The sequence below is a fragment of the Chaetodon trifascialis genome, chromosome 6 (genome assembly GCF_039877785.1).
Source record: "Chaetodon trifascialis isolate fChaTrf1 chromosome 6, fChaTrf1.hap1, whole genome shotgun sequence".
Taxonomy (NCBI): Eukaryota; Metazoa; Chordata; class Actinopteri; order Chaetodontiformes; family Chaetodontidae; genus Chaetodon; species Chaetodon trifascialis.
The window spans coordinates 10,089,956-10,111,841 of NC_092061.1; the positions used below are offsets into that span (position 1 = coordinate 10,089,956).

At 42.3% G+C, this 21,886-nt stretch overlaps 1 protein-coding gene across 2 annotated transcripts in view; it reads left to right on the top strand.

Moving 5' to 3' along the window:
* Window positions 1–21,886, top strand: part of unc5ca (unc-5 netrin receptor Ca) — a 186,153-nt gene that overhangs the window by 114,915 nt on the left and 49,352 nt on the right. For both annotated transcript variants that reach the window (XM_070964004.1, XM_070964005.1), the window contains exon 4: window positions 4,442–4,545. In XM_070964004.1, coding sequence (XP_070820105.1) covers window positions 4,442–4,545 — 104 coding nt within the window. The remainder of the gene's footprint in view (window positions 1–4,441; window positions 4,546–21,886) is intronic.

The following is a 21,886-nucleotide window of genomic DNA, read 5'->3' on the forward strand; positions in this document are numbered from 1 at the left end:
ATGTTGGAGTGTCAGTCTGGATTGCTTGTATTTACCATTTGGACCAATTCACGCAATGGATGCTGCCAAGTGTTTTCCTGCTTGCTTTAAGATTATCCATTCTCTCACAGTGGAGTCTGTCAAGTTGCATGATATTCATCTTTACATCCTCCAGTGGTCAACCTTCCCTCCTGAAACTGGGTTGGATGTGGACGCTAGCCAGAAAACACTGAAAATTCTTTGTGCAAGTATGCTGCAGGTCACTGTTATCACTCGTAGCCAGTTGTATATAAATGACTGGCAAAAGTCTCAGTGTTTTCAACCGAGTTTCATGCCTCATGCAGACCATCTGATATTCCCCAGTTTCAAAAAAGTGACTCCATTCTCTACACACAACTTCCTCAGCATGGCAGCATTTTTTGCCCCACCTTCTTGTAAATAAAACTGCAGTAGCTCAACAACAAAGCAATTAAATGCCTCACAGTGAAGAACCTTGTGATCAGCTGGTTTTGTGTACTTTTGGAGGGTGTGTGCGGTGCACAGAACATGCACAAAGGAATCCTCAACTGCACCAAGGTGCCATAGTTTTGGTAAGATGCTGTTGTATATATTGACGTTGACAGCAGCCCTGTCTGTGCCCATGGCGATCGACTTTGTCATCCAATCATTCAAACCGGCATCATGGAAGAGCTTCACAAGTCCATCTGTTATGGCCTGTTCAGTTTGGTTGGCACCTGATTCAGGCAAGTCTGAGGTAAACTCCTCACTGTTGGACTCAGACACAGTGTAAACAATCTCACATACGCACAGTATGCAAAGCTGCCTTTTGAAGCAACTGGCATTTTGCTTTTATGTCGTGCATGCGTACCTGTGTGCCAGTTATGTGCACTCCTGAATATATGCCACATGTCTTATGTTGTCTGGGGAAACTCTCAGATGCCTGCAGTGCATACAGACAAAATCCCTCTCATAATAAACGGTGTGTAGTACTATTATTTATCAGTTGCAGGACATTAGGAAAACAGATGCTGCACACTTGAAACATTACAAGCATAACTCCATCACAAAGCCATCAGTGCGCCACATTTATCAGGAGTCACCAAGTCACACAGTGAATTGCAATGCATACATTTTCACTATTCCTTTAACAGCCATAAACACACTACAACAGTGCGAGCTGTCTTACAGCAGACGTTTCTTCCTCAGTAGTTTCTCTGTGTCATTTTATGAAAATCCAAGGCTGTAACCAGATGACTACAAGCAAATAGCTAGTTTTGCATTTGAGCTAACCTAGAAATTTAATAGAATTTTACACACAATTCCATTTTTGCAGTTTAAGGCTCAAAAATGACCTCCCCATGTAAGCACATCTCACAGTAACATCACTCAGAAATTCATCCTCTCACAATGGTTTCCCTTTCGCCTCTGCAGTATTTTACCCTGTCAATGGGGGAGCGAGTGACTCATGGTCGCAAATTCAAAACCAGCATGTGGGAATTACTTTTCAAAAACTGGATTCAAAGTTGTTCTACTTTTGGAAGCCAGACACACATTATCTCTCCCCTTGTCTGTGTGGATAAGATTGGGCTCTTGATAAAGGAGGTGTAATCAAAGTCAGATTGATGGCTGGGATGTTTGATGGATTGCGGGTTGGTTTTGAGAGAGATAAGGCAGATAAATACAGATGATACAAGACGGACTCACTGACATGAGCTGCTGTTGAATGGTTTGATATATCGAGAGTGTTGTGGACATGAGAAAAGGCTTTGATAGGTAAAGACCAAGCAGGTGGTTTTGGTATTACGAAGGAGTAAGGTGGTCTTACTGTGTGCTGCCAACTTCTCCCTCCCTCCTTCCTCCTCTCTTTTTCTGCCTCTCATTTTTCAACCCCCACCTGCTGTCCCGACTTCTACCTTCCACACACCCCCCCCCCCTCCCGTTTTACCTCTCCTTCTCTTTCACTCTGCCGTCTTCTATGTCTGTTAGCCACTGTACGGTGGCTGTCCTGATGAAATACCCGGAGAGTGACGGTTCAGCATTAAAAAATGTTCTACCCAGTGTGTCTGTGTGTGTGTGTGTGTGTGTGTCCACAAATGGTGTACCACAGCTGACGGATAAGGTGATTAAGAGTACACCTGGGAACCGGGGAGAGTAAAAGGACGCAAGGATAACACGCACACGCACACACACTGTGCCCTCCAATGAAACTTTTGAGTATGGTTTTAAAAACTAAAGGACAGAGGAGAGAGGATTTGTCTTCCATAGATGCAACCATCCTTTACAAACCAACAAAGTGACTTTCAAACTCCTCAAAGTGAAAAAGTTTTTAGTATTAATACCTCAGAGATGGTACCAGTTGAATACTGCTGTCAGTGCTGCCATGTCAACAAACCTCTTGATATCACTTTAAAATACGCACATGTCTTCAGATATGCGGCCAATGTAATCAATCTTCCTTGCTTACTTGCTGCCATTTGTTAAATTTGTGACACGTGACCCTCAATCATCCAGTTACAAGTCTTGCTCTCCCATGTATGTGGAACAGAAACACATACCTTCATGTCCATCACACAACATTCATGCACATGTGTTCACAAACAAATATTTGTACTCATGTAAGCAGCTGCAGCCATAAGTATGTACACAGAATTTAACACCCCAAGCAGCTTTTTCACTATGTAGCATGTGTAATATTGCATGTGTTTGTGTAGTTCAGTTTGTGTCATTGAAAGCGTGTGTGTGGACAGTTGTGAAGTCATCTCCCTGCATGGTTAGAATACAGAATTTGCATGGATGAAAAGGGCAGTTGGGCACTCCTGAAAAACCAGATCATAAACCTTACACCCGGGAGCTTGAATGAAAACACATCTTCATCCCCTGCATATGTTCTTATTTAGAAATCCATCAGCACCATAAATAAAGTCACCTGCTAAGTCCCGTAACGCTGCCACTCGTCTCAGGTTACAGTTTGTTTTATGGCCTTTTTCTACGGCAGGCTAATTATTTTAACATGTGTTAAGCTCAGCTGCCAATGTAGGGATACATGCGCGCGGGAAAGTGCATGGCAGCAGACGAGGGAGGTGAACAGAAAAGCACTGAATTATGTTTTTAACTCTGTCCAATGGGTAGAATCAATCAAACTAGAGAAGGACAAGGTTGAGAGTGGAAGGCAGAATGATGTAGAGCATTGCAGTGTCAGGGTAGCCCTGGTGGGAGGGAGATTGGCAGAAAGTTTCTGAAATAATGTATTGATGGACACTTGGAAAGAGCTGCAGAGTCAAGCCAACTAACAGTTGAAGCCTGCTCGCCCTTTTTGAACTGTCTCAATTAACAAAATGATGTCTTTTATGTAGAACTGTGCAGAGCAATGTGGCGGTGAGAGGAAACAGCAGAGCAAAATACATTCAGCGTGAAGATCAGTTAAACACAAGTTTTAAGCCTTGTCTCTACCCTCTTCTCTTTCTGTTGTCTGTTGTTTCTTATTTAAATGTCTGGCTAATTGTCTTAAAGTCTGCCACTGTGAAAAAAGCCTTCTCTGAAGCGTTCTGTGAAAGAAATGGCAGTGCATTCCATGCTGCTTTGTAATGCTGTCATTTATCACAGCATGTGGACCATTAGTGTGAATCATTTATTGTCTTTGGCGTTGCTTGAGATCCCTGAACTCTGGCAAGTCTATATGGAATGAAAGCAGAGTTTAAATACTGTGCATAGTGATTGAGGGGCAAGCGTGCAGTAAAGCAGCCAGAGTTCAGTGTGTGAAGCAGCTCAAGCGCATAAACGTATGCTCAGCTGTGTGTGTGTTTCAGCTGCATTAAAATGCAAACGATGTGCGTCTGCGTGTGTTAGCATGTGCACCCCTGTGTGAGCTTTAGTTGACGCTAAGAGTATACAGCTAAGTGTTTTTCCTTGTTGTGTACATTTCTGAAGTGACAGGAGAGTGGGAGAAGTCAATATATGCATGGTTGGTTTGCATCCACCAGCTCCATAATTACTGTGTCATTGTTGCTGTGGAAATGAGGTAATGAGCGCAGTTTACAATGACATGGCATCATCTCCTGAATGGCCTCCCCAGCTGCTGAATCACAGCACACTTTTGTGAAATGGCCTCCCACACACCTCCGCTTTCCATTGAGACTTTTTGTCCTCTGATGTGATCGCTGGTGTTGCTTCCAAGGCTGTCCTTGTCAAGATTAAATTCATACTGGTATGAACTCAAGTAGTTTACCCGTTTAGATGCAAGGGCTCGCCCTCAGCTGACACATTTTATCAGTGGATCAGTGCTCGCCGCTCTCACCACAGCGTGCAACATGAGCTTTTTCATTGGCTACCTAAGCAAAGTCTTCATTACCACATCAAAACAGTCAAATCTACATGTTATCCAGTGTCATCAAGATACAATTGCAGCAATATTCTCACATGCTCTCTGCTTCACCTAATACCCCGTCTCTGTCTCTCTCCTCAGACCTGAAGAAGTCATTTGAACAGGAACCCCTGGGAAAGGAAGTATCTCTGGAGCAGGAGGTGCTGTTACAGTGTCGTCCTCCGGAGGGCATACCAGCTGCTGAGGTACGTGCATTTTATTAACCTCCACCTGACGCGAACATAAAGAAAGGTGCGAGATGAAGAGAGAGGACTTGTAGAACAGAACGGGGGAGTTGACTGAAGAGACAGGATGGCAGAATGAAGGCAGTGGGAGGATGTGGAAAGATGTAAAAATAGAAATCATCAAGTGGAAATAACTTGAAAGTGCTACAGAGAAGTCAGTTATTACACATGTGGCACTTTTTTTGAAACTGCCTGTGAGTGACAGACAGCAGAACAGAGAGGTTTGAACGGTGCGTGCTCTCTTTCATGGTCTGCAGTCAGTGGTTGAAGGATGCATGGAATGAAAATGTATCCCGACCCTTTTGACAGATTTTGTTAAGTAGTGTTTTTAGAAGTTTTGAGCCTAAAGCAACAACTGATAAGACTTAGAACCTCAGAGCTAAACATTGGTGATCATCCGAAAATTGTCATAAAATGTAACTGGACCCATTCACAGAAGCAAAATTAAATGATGCGACCTCAGTGCAAGCCAGGACGCAAAATGATATCACATCGGCCTTGTTTTGAAACATCTCCAACATGTTCTCACAAATTTCAGCATTATTTCCCATCAACAGCGTTCGTGTTGAATCATCACGGGGGGAAATCAGGTGAACAGCCTGAATCCTGTTTTGAGTGACACTTGCTTGAAAGCTCTGCTGCAACGATGTAACACTGATCCAAAGATCTCAAAGTTTAAACTTTGACTTACACGTCCCCGGAGAGCCAATTTGAGTTGCGGCACAAGTTAACATGAGCAGCGACTGCAGAGGCTCAGCCTACTGTATATTCCTGTGTTATTGTACATTTTCATTGCTCACCCTCATACTGTACGTGAGCTTTGCAGAAAATAATGAGGATAATAAATGAAAGTGGATTGTCTGCTTTCCTTCAAAGGGACTGAAATAACGCTGACGTTCCTTTTCATCAGTGGAGATGTACAGTACATGTTGCTGAAAACGGAACTGAAGCAGATATTCTTTCAATGCAGGGGCAACAAAAAAGGTGAATGAGCACAATTGCCTTAACTTCACTTAGGTGGGAATCGCATTAGCTCATAACGTATGAGCCACCCTGTAAAATCGCTCCATCATTCTTTAAGCCATTTAAGCGGCTACTTTACTGCCTTGCCCAAAGACACTTTGATAAGCAAGGCCGATTTTATGAGGTCAGAGGTTCCCAGCCAACAGGTGTGGATTTCAAGTACAAACACGTGAATACAAGTAACACTACCCTCATCAAAGTAACATAATATTGTATCTCTCAAGCACATTGTCAGCACATTGACATTTTACTCACTCATCAAACACGCCACACAGTAAACATCCACTTTGGAGGAGCCACAAATGTCACTTCCACTCCCTCGACTGCGGAGAAGAATGTCATTCACAATTCAGATTGTTCTTTACTTTCCTGTTTCATCTGGCTGCGTTCCCACCTGAATGGATAAAAAGACATAATTTCATTTAGCCGGTCACAGGGGAAGAGCAGCGCAGCGCTTGGAGAGGGCTGCGCCAACGGATAAGGAGTCTCTGAATCAGGTTTCGCTCCTCAGGATTTGATAGTCATTTTCAATTGCACCTAAGTACACAGCTCCCCTGAGAGAGCTGGGGGAGGGAAACTGAAAGGGAGGGAGGCGCTCAGACAGACAAAGTGTGAGAGGGAGAGTGTGTGTGCGTGTGTGTGTGGGGGGGGCTGCAGGCGGAGATGAAGGTGGGGCAGATAGAGAGAAAGAGTGGTGGAGAATAAGAGAGCAACCCTTTCCTGTCCTTTCACTTTCAGAAACATGTAATTGTTCTGAGGGAAATAAAGCAAATGTTGACATCGGTTTAACAGCCACAGACTTTCTCTTACACACACACACACACACACACACACACACACACAGAGGCTATTTTTTACTCTGTGTCTCTTTTTCTGTCACACTCACGCTCCTTCATCCCAGAGATATATCTCCACTCTAATGACTCATTGCTACTTCTGCCTTATTTATTTTTCCTCACCTGTTTGAACACAACACAGTCACAAAGAAGCACTGACAAACCACACACACACACACACACACACACACACACACACACACACACACACACACACACACACACACACACACACACACTGACACTCTGACACTCAGAGCTATTTTTTCAGTGTGTTCAATTTGCTCCCTTTCCCAGTCCTTTCTCCTGTCATAATGGGATCTCGGGGCAAATGGATTGGTCTGTCTCCCCTGTCTGCTGAAGCTGATTAGAGGGATTTAGGTTTAAAACCTGCTGATGACCTCAGGTTGTAGCCTTGGCTTTTCTTTTTCATCCCTTCTGACTTTTCTGTTTGTCTTTGTTCTTATCGTGCACATTTTCTTTCTCTATTTATGCTTTCTCCCGCCCGGTTCTCCACACAGTTTTTTTTTCTTCTTTTGATGGACAGCTATCGTTGTTGGTGTCCGGTGACCTCTCGCCAAACGTTCTAATATTAGTGGTTGTGGTTGCCGTGTGGGCCAGTTGACGACTGTTGTAAAGTTGTCAATTTGATAGGGTTGGTGCCCTGATATGTGATACCTACATCGTAATACCCCACTGGCATCACGTGGCTGTCAACATGCCGCACCAAACCTTGACTCCCTAAAAACACTCGCACAAACACACACACACAGACACACACACACACCCACACACACACACACACACACACACACACACACAAGAGCATGATAAGAGGTACAGATTAGCCAGGGATCGTTTTACCTGCTGCACAACTGTTAGCCTTGAGAAGTCAGGGTCAAACCAAACCGAGATTGCAAAGAAAATGTCTCCCCGCCGACCAGTGCACCATTATTTCCTTTTCACTTTCCTCTGACAGTATTGCTCTTGTCATCAGTCAGTCTTGTCTGTGTGTTTTTTTTTCCACTCTCTTTCAATCTAAAGCTCCTGAGAGACACAATTTGAGGCATTGTGAAATCCTCGAGAAACATCTAAATCTCTTTAGACTGTGATCGAAAGCCTTTAAAAGCTGATGGAAAGCTATTGGATTCAGCAGGGAGGGTTCAGCAGTTCAACGGGAAAAGGCTTTAAGGACACAGATGGTGAATTCAGAGAACTTGCAACAAGTGCAGCACAATATTCACTTTCAATGAAAAATGCCCCCAGTTTGATCTGATTTAATTCTGGTTTGTTTGGGGGGATTTTTATAAGCTTTTTATGTTTATGAATTACTTTTCTGCCCCGAGGTCACCCAAAGCAGTCAACATAATGGAGGCGCCTGTCAAAGTTACCACTGACTGCGATGTGAAATTTACATCTGAGCGCAGTCACCTTGTATATTTTTCCCTACAAATGTTGTGAGGTTCGTTAGGACGCAGAGGCCACAGAATGAGACAGCAGTCTGACAGCAAGAAGCTTATCGTGAAACGCAAAGAGGTGGAGTGACCCCACAGGCCAGGCAAAGCCATGAGACTGCACATAGCAGGTGGCGGTGTGTGTGTGTGTGTGTGTGTGTGTGTGTGTGTGTGTGTGTGTGTGAATATTTGTGTATGTGTCTGTCTGCGTCTGTCTCTGTGTGTGAGTGATTACCCCAGCTGCAGTGAAATAAACACATCAGTGTGTGGTGACAGGCCCTCCACGTGTCTGTCCCTAACACACACACACACACACACACACACACACACACACACACACACACACACACACACACACACACAGAGTCAGACGGTAACTGGATATGTGTCTGGAGCCTGGTCAAGCTCCTGTCACATTCTTAACCACTCAATCCACACCCTAAATTAGTGCAAGTTATTCACATAATGGCTTCTGATCAGCCCGGACGTTATCTGAGTGTAATCTTCAAATCAGAGGGTAGACTTAATAGACTGTTTCATCACATTTATGTCACAATAAATTTTAAGTAACATTTCATTATGTGCACCAAGGTGGCAGAGGGAGATTGTCCTTCAAAGATAGGATTTAGATTATCATATCAGCAAGACACACATCCGGCTGCCAGCGCCAAAGTTGCTGTTTTGTAGCTGATTGCAGCCAAAAGTTTTAGCTTCAGGCAGAACACACACACACACCATCCTAACCAAGAAGTCGCTGCCATTTGTGGTGTACAAATGTGTGTTTCTGGGACTCCAGGAGGTAGGGCCACACCTCGCTCTCTCTCTCACACACATTTGGCCTCAAACCTGCCTCGCGGTGACCATCGGCCATTTTTTGTGAATGACTTTGTGTGTTAACTAGTGTGTAATAAGTCCAGACACATGCATTTGCGTAATTATCCGTGTTTGTGTGTGAATGTGTGGCCCTGTGCATGAATGAGTCTTTGTGATGCAAATCACGGCAGACTTTTCTGTCAGAGTGAATCAGTGGTGTGGTGTGGCCAGAACGCCGGCAGGGACCACACTGTCACACACTTACGGTATACTGTACACAGAGACACACACACAGTACATTTCAGTCCCCGAAGTCACCATTGTTAATGTGTCATATGATGACATTTACTAGTAGAATCTATCTGGAGGTTATAACATCTGTGCCGGTGGAGTGCTTTCAATGGACAGTGAAGGTGACAGTGTGAATTAAACTGTCTAACAAATAAGACATGTTCTCTTCCTGTGTCCAGAGATAGAAGCAGATCTATTGAATTCCTTTAGCTGTAAACCTCTTTCAGATCTCACTGGAGCTCAGTGTTCCTTTAGGGCTCAGAGAGAAATGTATTAAATGCTACAAAATAAACTATATGCATGTTCTGAATACACTTAAAATGTGCATGCAGCCAGAGCATGTTGCCAATTTTCGCATCAAAGCTCTGTCAGTTGATTTAAAGATGAAATAAACCGTGCACGGCGTTTCTTTGGACCCGTGTATGCCTCAATTCAATAAACCTGAAGGGATAGAAACTGTCCATAGATAGACTTAGTAATATTAAATAAAGCACCAGATCTTTCCTAGCTTTATAAAATGTTGTGACCACTGCACCGGGAGTATTAAAGTCATTTTCATCCTGGCCCTTCTCCGGAGGAACACACGTGTGTTTGTGTACCTGTGTGTGTGTGTGTGTGTGTGTGTGTGTGTGTGTGTGTGTGTGTGTGTGTGTGTGTGTGTGTGTGTGTGTGTGTTCCTGTGCACAAAAACAATTTATGTAATGCTGCTTCCCCAATAGATCCTTACCTTAATCCTCTTTGAGCTAGCATAGTAAGCCCCACGGCTCATCTCCTATCACATTTTACCTTGATCTTCAACCTCTGTCAGAAATCATCACCGTAATCCACAGATTAGTCAGCAATCTTTTTCATTCCTTCTGCCGAGGTGAATTATTGAAATGGTGTTAAGATTATTAAAATGCTGTTGCTATGGTCTATCACCGCAGAGTAATTTACAAATGGGGCGGATGAGGAGGTTTTGTGTTGCTTTGGTAATAAATGTATCGTGGTCGGTTGTTGGGGATGTAGAGAGAGGGATTGTGATCATTATCTAATGATGTGTGTACATCGACACATGAACGGACACACACATAAGCGCACGTACTGTATGCGTTATCTCTCTGACTCCTTGTACTGTATAGCAGTACAGTCTTTTATAACCACTTTATATTTTAGGAGCCTTGAGAGGTTTTTCATCCAGTGATAAGCCATGTCAGTAAATTCAGGCATTAGTCAGATCCTGCTCTAAAGCCAGCAGACTGTGCAGAACTGCATTGGAAATGTGCATTTTCCTTTGCACAGTCTCAGCATCAGTTATCAGACTCCCCCTCTCTGTGTGTCTTTATACACTCAGAAAATGTGTATCTGTTCCATTCGGTTCCAATCACTGGTTCTGTCTAGACGGAGAGACTCAAATACATAATGGGTTTATTTTTTCTTCCTTTCTGCCTTCTCTTCATTTTCTCATGTAATGCTGATTTCAGAGCACATACATTATTTGCAGATTATAACTGGAACCCCGATGTTTATCTTGGCCCTCTCGAAAATAGAAGAGTTTTGCCATTTCAGCCTTCAGTGACTGTAACTGCGAGCACTTGCAGTCCATTCGCCCGTCATCTAGGCCATTTAAGGAAACTATCAATCAAAACTCAAACAGGGAAGCTTCTCATTACATATAGACGCCCTGTGTTTTGTTTCTTAGCTGACGACTCTGTATTATTTTCTTCCCTCCTCAGGGAGGACGGGAAGTATGCAGGCCAGTGATCATATGTAGTTTTAGTTCTCTGTGGTCTGAGGCCTGAGTCTTTTTGAAACCAGGACTTTGTTCTCTGTGTGTGTGTGTGTGTGTGTGTGTGTGTGTGTGTGTGTGTGTGTGTGTCCGTGTGTGTACTTGTGTGTGGTATATCGTGGGTTGAGTGGGTGCTTGACTCAGAAGTATGAGGGTAGGAGATAATGAACGTTTGTGTGGATCCCCCACACCCCCTAAATTAGGAGACCCTTTTCTTTCCCCTTTCATTATCAATTCAAAGGCTTTGGCAAACACCATAGGACAGTCCGCCTTTGCAATTAACCCTTTTTTAATGTCTTTCTGGCAGTGACGTGGACAGAGTGTTAAATGTGCGGGTGTGGAAACGCTGGCCCCTCTCGCTGTTTTTTAAATCGATGCATTTTTGTTGACTGTTGTCTCTGATTTTCACTGTCTTCAAGGAAACCTTGCACAGTTTCTCAGCATTTTCTCTTTACGTCTGCCCCTTTTTGCATCCTATCTCCGTTTCTATGTCTGTCTTTTAGTTATTTCTCACCCTTGTCTGGGGACCCTTGTCTCTTGCGGTCTCTTTTTCCCACTTTGTCTCTTTCTGTCACTCTTGCTGTGTCTCAGTCTTCCTCACGCCCCCTGTCTTTCTTGACATAGTTCTGAGATAAAGCTGTGGATTGATGGTGACATGACTGTGTGGAGTGCACTGCGTTGTCAGGCAGCTACCCGTGCTGCCCTCGGCAGTCCTGACAGTGTTGTCATGGATGAATGAGCACTCTGTTTTGACACAGGGTGCGACAGTGTCAAATAACAAATCTCTGCTCTGTTCTGTCAAGTTTTCTAAGTTGTTAGACCTTGTAAGTATTTTAGGACTTTAAAAGTTGTGCACACAAAAGGTTTCTGTGTATTTCCATATATATTATTATAATACAATGAACATATTAGAAACTTATTTAGGAAATAGTTTAGCACCTAAAAATAGTTCTCAGTGCTATTGCTGGCAAGAGTTGTGATATAATTTTAAATGCTTAACTACGAAAGCAATTGGGACAGTAAATTCCTCATTGGGACCAAGACTGAAAACGTTTAATAAGCCAGGGCTTTGAATAATTGCTACCAATTAATTGCTTTTCACTTACATCACTTTTCAGTTAAGTAGTCTTCAGTGAGTTACTAAAGGAGGTCATTGTCAGTGCAATTAATATTTCTTATAAATTTGAGTGTGTTGACAACAGAACATCAGATATCAGATGATGACCGTGTCGTCTTTGTGGAGCAGAGAATATGTTTGTGATGATATGTCATCTTCTCACGCCCGATCGTAAAATCCATTACTGCTAAGATGCAGTCCTCCATTTAACACTATGTAAAATGTGTTTGGTGGTGTGAAATCAAAAAAACGACTGCGTTTGTGCTGAGCTGTATTAACCACAATATTGCTTACACCCTGGAATTGTATTGAATCATCAGCTTATCAAACACTCTGCCAAGAAACTCTTGGCACTTCTGATGCTTTTCTGATTTCAGAAGCATAATTCTTTCAAAGGTAGATGGCTGCAGGCTACTTAAGCGTGACCTTGCAGAGGCCGATGTACAGCACTTAGAAAGAGGATGCTCCTGTAGTTCTTTAAGGAACTATAAAGAGAGAATGTGCTGATCATGATGGTATGTGTTGTCTTTTTGTCAGTAAAAACTATAAAATCACTGCTGCAGTGTTGTGAAAGATGTGGAATTGCCACAAAAGAACAACTCTGCAGAAACCCAATTTTTCCAAAGGATGGTAACTTAGTTAAGGTTTGGGAGCAATCATTGTCATGGTTGAATGTTTTAAAAAGTCAGCATTAACTGCAGTCAGATATGTTGCACACAAGTTCATCATAACATCTGTACCCTTACTATACTAAACCTCCTGCATTTGCAATGAATGTAATTGGAAGGAGCTGTTTTCAAAATGTTTTCCAGCAGAGGCACTACCTATTTGTGTTTTCTATATGTCCATTTTGTTCCTTGTTTACCACACTCATACTTTATTCTGTACATCCTTCAACAAAATGCAACACTAACAAACAGGGAGGTCTCCAATAGTTCAGCTGACCCGGCTAATAAAGCAAAGCTGATTTTGTTATTGGGCGGTTTTAATAACACTGGAGAGCTGGAGAGTCAATTAAAAAGGATTAGCATGGCCCCAATCAGCTCAGAGCCTCTTCATGCTTTAATGATTATGGAGTGTCATCAGCACTCCTACACTGTACAGTGAATCAGCTTTGACATGCACACACACACACACACACACACACACACACACACACACACACACACACACACACACACACACACAAAACATGTGCATAAATGCCTGCACACATACACAACTGCACTTTAGAAAAGTAAGGAAAGGGTTAGCATCCCGCACATATACATTTTATTTGTTTAATGCTCACAGAGAGCTAAAACTGTTTTTTTTAATACATATTTTTAACTAAAACCCATATGAAAAACATTTTTAATTAGAATAATGAAACCTACATACATTCCTTTATTCATCATGAACAATAATTAAGGAATTATGTATTCAGTTTGTTTTCATTCCTCGTTAAAATTTCATCATGAACCCTGTTTGCATTGACTGACGCCATTGGTGGGTGAGTGAGATGGAAGAGGAAAACACAGGTTTTAATTTGTACCTCCTGAATGCTACCTTGAACATGCATTCATTTTAAATTACATTCCTAAAATAACCGAACAAGGCCAAGGCTGAACTTGATGGAGAGAGGGATACACTGCATCTTTGCTGATTACCCAGAGTGTGTGAGAGGACTTCTGAGGACATACCTCTGGGAACCGAGTGAGAAATGGAAAAAGAGGAACTGAAATATAAATTATCCTAACCATGAAAAAAGCAGGCACTCCTCGTTAGAAACCCCCAACATCCACCTCTGATTGAATTAATGTAATTGCTTTAGACACAATTTCCAGTTTCTTGAGTTCATGTGCATAACCCCAAGAAATCAGTAGAGTATGTTAAAAAATAAATGTAAAGTGTAAAACTGAAGCAAAATTAGCTCAGGTTGCTAAGGTAGATGGCACTAGTGCTTGATAAGTATTCATCCAAAGATGACTCAGACATTGCAGGTGTTTTCAGGTCATAATGGGGAAGAACGTCCCTGCTCTTTAGCAGTCTTGTGTCCTGTGGTTTCTTTTGTGGACTCTCCCATTGCTCTCATTTTATCCCCGCTGTTATTTTCTTCTTCATTTCTTTCCCCTTGTCTCTGTCTCTTTGCGTCCCTCTCTTTCACCTTTCTCTCCCTCCTCCCTTCTCCTTCTTCTGCTGTTGCCATTAGTGATGTTAAAGTACTTACTGAACTGGAGGATTCAGCAGGAAATGCAAAATACATCACTGTCCAGAGAAATAAAGACCGCAACAGACACACACACACACACACACACACACACACACACACACACACACACACACACACACACACACACACACACACACACACACACACACAGAGGGCTTCAACGCTTTTACCGCATTGACCCGTAACCATGCACAAGGCTTTTCTATAATTTACCAAGCTGTCAATCATTTCAACGCTGGCTCACAGCAACCCACAAAGTCAGTTAGGAGAAACACTGCATGTGAAAACTAAGGAAACTCCATAAAGTCTCCTCAAGAGCACTTGCTATGGCCGCTTAAAGCAGACTCAAAGGTTTCAGTCCTAGTTGATTTGATTTGATGGTCACAGTGGCTGAGAGAGAACTTCCACGGCAATTTACAGTGACGGAAATTGACGAAAATGTGACTTTTCATCCAGTGTTTGGCGACACATGTAGTTAACTACAAATCACATAATTCAAAACAAATTATTGTTGTATTAATTAAGAAGTTGGGCAATGCTTTTTCCGTCATTCTTTGAGCAACTCTAATCTGATTTTATGCTGTGCAAGGCAAGAGTCTATGAACTGCAGGGTACAGTGAAACTGAAGGAGGTTGAGAAGTTGGAGGTGTGCAGCCTGCAGCTCCACATTACTCAATGCAATATGTCAAACTGACCCACTGGCAAAAAGATTCTGAAAATGACTGTTTTATAGATGCATTCCTGTTTAACAATAGCACTAAGTGCAAAACTCACTGACAAACACTTTGCACTTCCTGTGAATACTTCAGAATAAAAGTCGAATTGTGTTTTGCCAGTTAAATGCTTTTAATGTGAAGCTTCCACAGTAGCAAATGTTGAGTTTGCATTAGCAGGAATGTCAAGACCAACACCCAGGTAGCAATACTGCAGACATATAAAAATCGCAATATATATAAATATTGCAATGCATCAATTGGCCATAGACTCAATCATCATTGGGTAACTCATTCAATGATGGTGACTAAAGTAATTATTAAGTAAAGTTAAGTAATGATTTTCAGTTGCAGCAAGGTTAACTAGATGTCTGTTTCTTGTCAGTTAATTGCTGGGAATTTGAATGTGACTCCATGAAACTGCTAAGAAATACCAGTAGCTATGCATTATGCTCGAATAGATAAAGGAATAAATTAAACAAATTTTCAGGGTCATTGACAGCTCTGTGCCTGCCTTACAGCCTCCGTCGATGTCAACATATTTCACCTTGCTCTCATGAAATATTTTTGCTGCAGAATCCCTCCGGAACAAATATTACCTTGTGACATTAAGAACTTAAAGATTAGACAGGAACACAAAGTACAGCATGCTAAATTAAAACCGAGGAAAGAACAATTTCATCTATTTAATTTCCTAACTTTCAGTTCCTGTATTGCAAGTTAAAAATGTTTCCCTTTTGAACTTTTCCCCGGTGATATTTAAGGTGTTGAATCTGATTCTCGCCTGTTAGTAGGTCAGCGTCTGTTCCCCCAACGAGTCTGAGCTGTTGAGTGGATTTGGATGTTTTTCGTCTTCCCTCTTCCTCTAATGATTTGAGCCCAGGGTCTCATTTCAGCAGTTCCTCCCACCCCAAACTGTCATCTCTGTATTTTTTTTTCTCCTCTCTTCAGCTGCTGCTATTGCGATCACTGTCCCCGTGCATTTTCATGGTTTTCTATCTGCTCAGTTTCTTTGTTCATTTATTTATTTTCTGTCTGTTTCCAATTTCCTGTTTTGCTTCTTTCTTGTCATCAGTTCATGGTTCTCCAAAATTAGTAAGTGATGCCTCATATTTTTGGGATTTTGAGGAAAACCATGATTTTATAATACCAGTGGAGCGCCCATTCAAAACATGCCTGTTTGGAAAGATTGCTTGACCTCTGGTGGTGCTGCTTGTAGCTTTCACTACAGTCACTGATTGTGCCGGGGACAACGTTAGGGATGGACGTTCCAAGCAAAAGCTGGCTGCTGTCGTTGCTAGCAGCTAACTATTTGGGACCAAAGCAAATGTTACATCTCTGACGCTTTAAATGTTTGAGTTTAGTGAATTACAATAAAGACTTCGTCCAATGCAACATCTCCAAACTCTCTTTCTTCACTTGTACTTGAATGTAATGTAGCAAGCGAGGGCGAACGTGCTGCGCCCAGCATGCTGTTCGGTGGTGTAGCAGTTAATAGAGGTCCCCTCTCGATACGCTGCACAGTGTGTGCCTCTGGCAGTAGTAACACACTTCTAATAAATATGTCCTGTAGATCTCAAGAGCTTGCACTTGACACTGCACTTCCTCGGGTCCTCAGCAATACATCCGCCAAGTGTGAAGTCGATCGGATGAACAGCTGTTGAGAAAATCGAAGGACATAAATACAGACAGAGCCTCCTTCCGTTTTAGCTAGATTTCATTTTGCAAATGTATGAATCATTTGCTGATGCTTTCCTCTTGTCATTCACTGAAAATGTTATTGATAAACCAGCGCAGCCTTCAAATGCTGATGAAAAATATCCAATCACAAGTAAAACCAGCTTGAGTGCACCATTAAAATGGCCTGCAACAGTGAAAAAGTCAAATTGTACGCAGAGAATTTTACACGAGGAGGCTTTCATCGTCCCTCCACTCCCACACACAATGAACAGTCCTTAACTTGAAGTGTCTCATATCTCAGTGGGAATGGTTTTGCTCTCTGACCCTCAGGTCCTGGCTCGTCTGCATCGTGGCTCTCCTACACCTGCCTCCTCTCTCATCCCAAAGCTCTCGACCTACCTGCTCTCTTTCCAGACTTCTTAACCATGACACATTACAAACCCGAGGCGTCTTATTAGATACACGTTCAGTGGTCTGTAATCGGATGGATTTTAAAACACAGAATATTCTCAGCACCGTTCTTATCTCTTTGGCTGAAAGACAGTAAATATTAGAGACATTATTGAATATATCTATAAACAATGCTCATTTGTGTAAAAATACTTTTGCAGTAATTGAATTGACAGTTACTATCGATTATTGAAACTGTATGTTTTAGAATCAAAGTGATGGAAAAACTAATTAAAGATAGATCAATACATTTGGCTCCATTCATCTTTCTTAGTAAACTTCATTTCCCTCTTAACCACGTTTTCTGCATTAATATTCACCCAACTTTTTCCTGCCGTCATTGATTATCAATTTTTATTTCCTGGAAATGCGAAGCGGCTTTAATCAAAAAATATTCTTGCTTGCTGAATTGTATTCTTCGCTTTGCAGTGTTATTTTATTGAGATGTCTGTCAGGAAATAGTTGGAGGCATTGCGGCTTTGGTAAATTCAATATCATAACTGCTCGTTAATAAACGTCTCTGCCCTTTGAGTCCAAGTTTGAATTGCCGAGCCTCAAACCTTCCTGCTTTGCTGTCCGTTTCATGTGCACTCTTCCGCTTCCAAGGCGCTGGCCTTCTTCTCTGCCCTCTTCAGCTTTTGCACATCTCTTTTTCCCATTTACTCAGCAACCACCTGCACCATGTCTCAAAAGTGCAGCCCATCTATCAGTCCTCCACAGCCCATCTCTTTAATGCCTGGTTCTTTGATGCTAGATAGATGGGTTTGGAAAGCAAGCTGGGGTTACTGGTGGATTTTCCTTTTTTCTCTCACACACACACTCACACAACTGTTTTGACACGAGGACTCCCAGGAAAAATAATACCCTCACAAACTTCCTCCTGTCTTAATTTCCTATTCCTTCCCTCGCTCCCCTGCATTCCTCACATGACTTTTCCTTTCCGTCTCTTGTTTTCCCAAGTGTTTGGCCTAATGGATTACCCCAGTATATCTTCCCCCTCTTCTCCGCACTCCCTTTTTCTCTCCATTCAGCACCTCAGCCTCGTCCCCTCTCCATCCTTCTTTCCCTAATTGTTGACATAGCATGGAAATTCCAAATCGCTCTGTGTCTCCCTCAGTCTCCCGTACCTCCTCATTACCTTTTCATTTGTCCTTTTCTTCCATGCTATTGCACTCTCTCTCTCTTTCTCTCTCCCTCCCTCTATGTGCTCCCTCTCTCCCTCCCTCTCACGCTTCCTCTCCCTATTTGTTGACATTGTCAGGTTAGTTTTAATGGATCACCCACAGCTATCTGTTTCTGGCTTGCACTCCCTGTTTCCTCATCCTCCTCCACCATAATCACTGCCTCCCTAACTCTCTATCTTTCTCTCGCTCTCTCAACATTGCCGTGGAAATACCTTTTCTCTATCCGGCCCTCTCTCGAGATTGTTCCCCATCCATCTTTCCCTCTCTCTGTCTCTCTCCACTCCTGAATGTTGACATGAGAGGGTGAGTCTAATAGATCACTGTGAAGCATCTGCACCTGTGTTAAATCTCAGAGGTAACACTGTGTGTGTGTGTGTGTGTGTGTGTGTGTGTGTGTGTGTGTGTGTGCGTGCGTGCGTGCGTGCGTGCGTGCGTGCGTGCGTGCGTGCGTGCGTGCGTGTGTGTGTGTTTGTGTGTTCGTTCGTTTGTGCATGTGTGCACTCTAGAGAAGGCAATGCAGGCTTTCTGTTCAGCACATCTGTGACCTCCTTTAGTGCTGAGCAACTTCCTTGTTTTGCCTCCTCTCCTCCATTTCACCTGCTTCTGCTTGTTCGCCCTTTTCTTCTTTCATCCTCTCCTTTCTATCATTTATAAGCTTACATTGCAGAGCGGGAACCACTAACTTCAGGGACATGCTGTAGTAACAAAGTGTTTTACCTCTTAAAAAGCACGTGCTGAACAAACGCTGCCTTGTGATATAACGCAAGGACATGATATTTAGAGTCACGTTCACTAGTCACAGCAGAGTAAAATAACACTTGTGTATCATATGTGCACGCCATACATCATTTAGTGGAAGTGTACCAAGGTGCAGTGGAGTAGTGGGTTATAAATAAACCTCTGTAGGCCTGTTTCAGTCCAACTGGGTGTCCTCCGGTGTCCCAGTTCTGTCTGTGTGGGACACCTTGGAGAGCCTTCTGCTATTGCTCACTCTCTGCTGCACGTTGGGGATTCTTTCTTTTATGTACGTGCTTCTTTCTCTATGCCCAGCTAATTCCTCGTGGTATACAACACTTTTAGGAACATAAACTAAGTCCTAGTTCCTCTTATGCACAAGACTTCTGGGAATTCTCTGCTCATCCCACACGTTCAATTTTTTTTTTTTCAGTTTAAGTGATTATACTGGGTAGTATATTTAATTGCGCCGTGTATGCTCTAGCAAGTACTTTTTTAAAACTTATTTTAGTTATCATTATTCTTTATGTACTATATATATATTTCTCCTCTGTAATGTTGAGGAAAGCCCACTATCAACTTTACAACTTTACAAGCAAATCACAAGTAATTACTCAAAATACTGTATCACGTAATATGGAACTTTGTTAAGGTATAATCTTTAGCGTCAGCTTTAGTGAAAGCCTGTTTGTCCTCCTGTCAAATCCTGTAGATTTGTTGAATCAGTGCCTATATGTCTTGTTTAACAGTATAGAAAGAAAATTACTCGAATAAGATGTGTTCTTAATTGATTTATGCAAAGATAAATGCAATAGAAACTCTAAAAAAGCTGAAACGGATCACTTTTTAGTCTTCCAGAACATCAGTGTGGGATGATTGTCGATGGTGACCCAGTTACGTCAGTGTGGTTAATTGGGTCTTTATGTCACTCGCCTGGATCTAGTTAATTAAGCTGTCAGAGCCTTTGAAATCCCATGTTGGTATGCACACACAAAGGCACAGACACGCTGACATCCACACGCACGCACACACTCTTCACCCACTTACATGCTGTATATGTGCGTGCACACACAGTGACCTTATGTTAACCTGCACAATCTGCCCAGTTTGCCCAGTCCTGGCATGTATTGTATTGTCATGGAGTTGGTGGCTGTAGTAAATTCCCCACAGCAGCAGCGGGCAGCAGGATTGTCCTAATCACCTCCCAAGTGTCGTGAGGATGCAGACAGAAACACCCGGACATATGGCCAATTAAGCCAGGGTTGTGAAATGACACAGATATACTGTAGATGACTGAAAATCACACTTCACACAATCAATGCAGACAGTGACAAGGTTATATCAGCAACTGTTCCTGACTGCTGCCTGGACATTGACGGCGTTCTTAAATATAGCCTACAAACTAATCAATTTCCTGCTGCTGCATTTGATATCTTTTTCTGTCTCTTCTGTCTGTCTAGACAGTTTGTTCTATTTTGTTTGGTCCATCTGTCTGTTTGAATAATGTCTCCCTGTTTGTCTGCATATCTGCTCATGTCTGTCTGCCTGACTCTTGTCTGAGAGACAACCTCTCATCAGTAGTTCTTGATCCCTTATTTTATTCCTAAATCATGTTTTTAAGCTTGTCACAACCCAGCTGGAGACTGTTTGTCCCTGTCTCTTCTCATTAGATGTTTCTACTCAGTCCTCAAACATGTGAGCTGAACTTACTTCAGAGTCTTAGAGTTAGTGAAAAAATAATGTGTTTGTATGCTGTAGATGTCTAATTGCAAGGAACTACAACTAGATAATTATTGACTAGAATAAAAGAGGAGGACAAAATAAGGGATGACTAACAGGAGGAGCGTGTCACAGTACTTGAGGTGAGAGTGAGATGTAGCCCTTAATGTTGAGAGGACAATTATTCCAGAGGTTTTTTGGCAAAAAGTGGCGGGTATGGAGACGCCAAGAAGTGAAGTGAGCACAGCCGTGAGAAGAGCGGAGAAAGTACACAAAAACACGCACTATCCCCTCACTGCATATCTCATGTGCTTCATCTTGTCTTTCCAAATGAATGCCTGAATATTTCTGCTGCAGTGTTAGAAACAGATTGCAGCAAGAATCGATGTGTGTGTGGTGTGAAAGCCGTCAAAGTGAGAACTTAAAGTTCTGTGAATGCGCTCTGTAGTCTGAGTAGGATCTGCTTAAGATAGCTGAGTTCCCATTACTGTATATTCAGATAGATATGTATCTTATGGTACTGAACAAATTCAATGTTACCAGCTGCCTCATTCTCTCATTGTGGTTATGTGAATGCCATCGTGATGAATTCTCAATGAGGCAACCATGAATAAGAAATCACATTCTCTGCTGCTAACTTGGGAAGCAAAGTGAAAACAGTTCCAGGTGTCTTTATGGACCGACTGTAAATTATGTATCACTCTCCATAGGGACTGAATGCGTGTTGGATAGTTTATAGTTGCTACTGAACCTATAGGCTCCACAGTACTGGTCCAATATGGGGAAGCTCAAAACTACAAAAGTACCACGTCATGAAATGCTTAAAATAACAGTGGAATTACCAGAGGCAGTCATTTTTCAGCTCCGCGTCATGCATCAGAGCTGTTGATGAGTGTTTCAATCCCTTAAACTAATGACTGGATTAGAAATCAAAATACTCCTAAACCACAGTGATCTCTCATTTCGTCTGATTTTATGCATTCAGATAAAGCTGTTTGCGAAAGCGGCTGAATGATGTGAAGTTTGGACCAGTGTTTTGGTCCTGCTCGTCACCGTGGCCTCCATGAGTGACGAATAAAAGGACACTTCCTCGTGTATCGTGGTGGTTTCGTTTGGCGCATTTAGGCTCTGATTTCAATTTAAGTTCTACATTTATTTGATGCAGAGGGAGGTAATTTAAGACGAATTGCATTGTTTTTTTCCCACCATGATGGTTACTCTCCTTTAATTGTTCAAAACAACAAAGTCCTTTTGTTCATCTTATCACAATGAGCTAATTGTTTTGTCTAATATCAACACACACACAC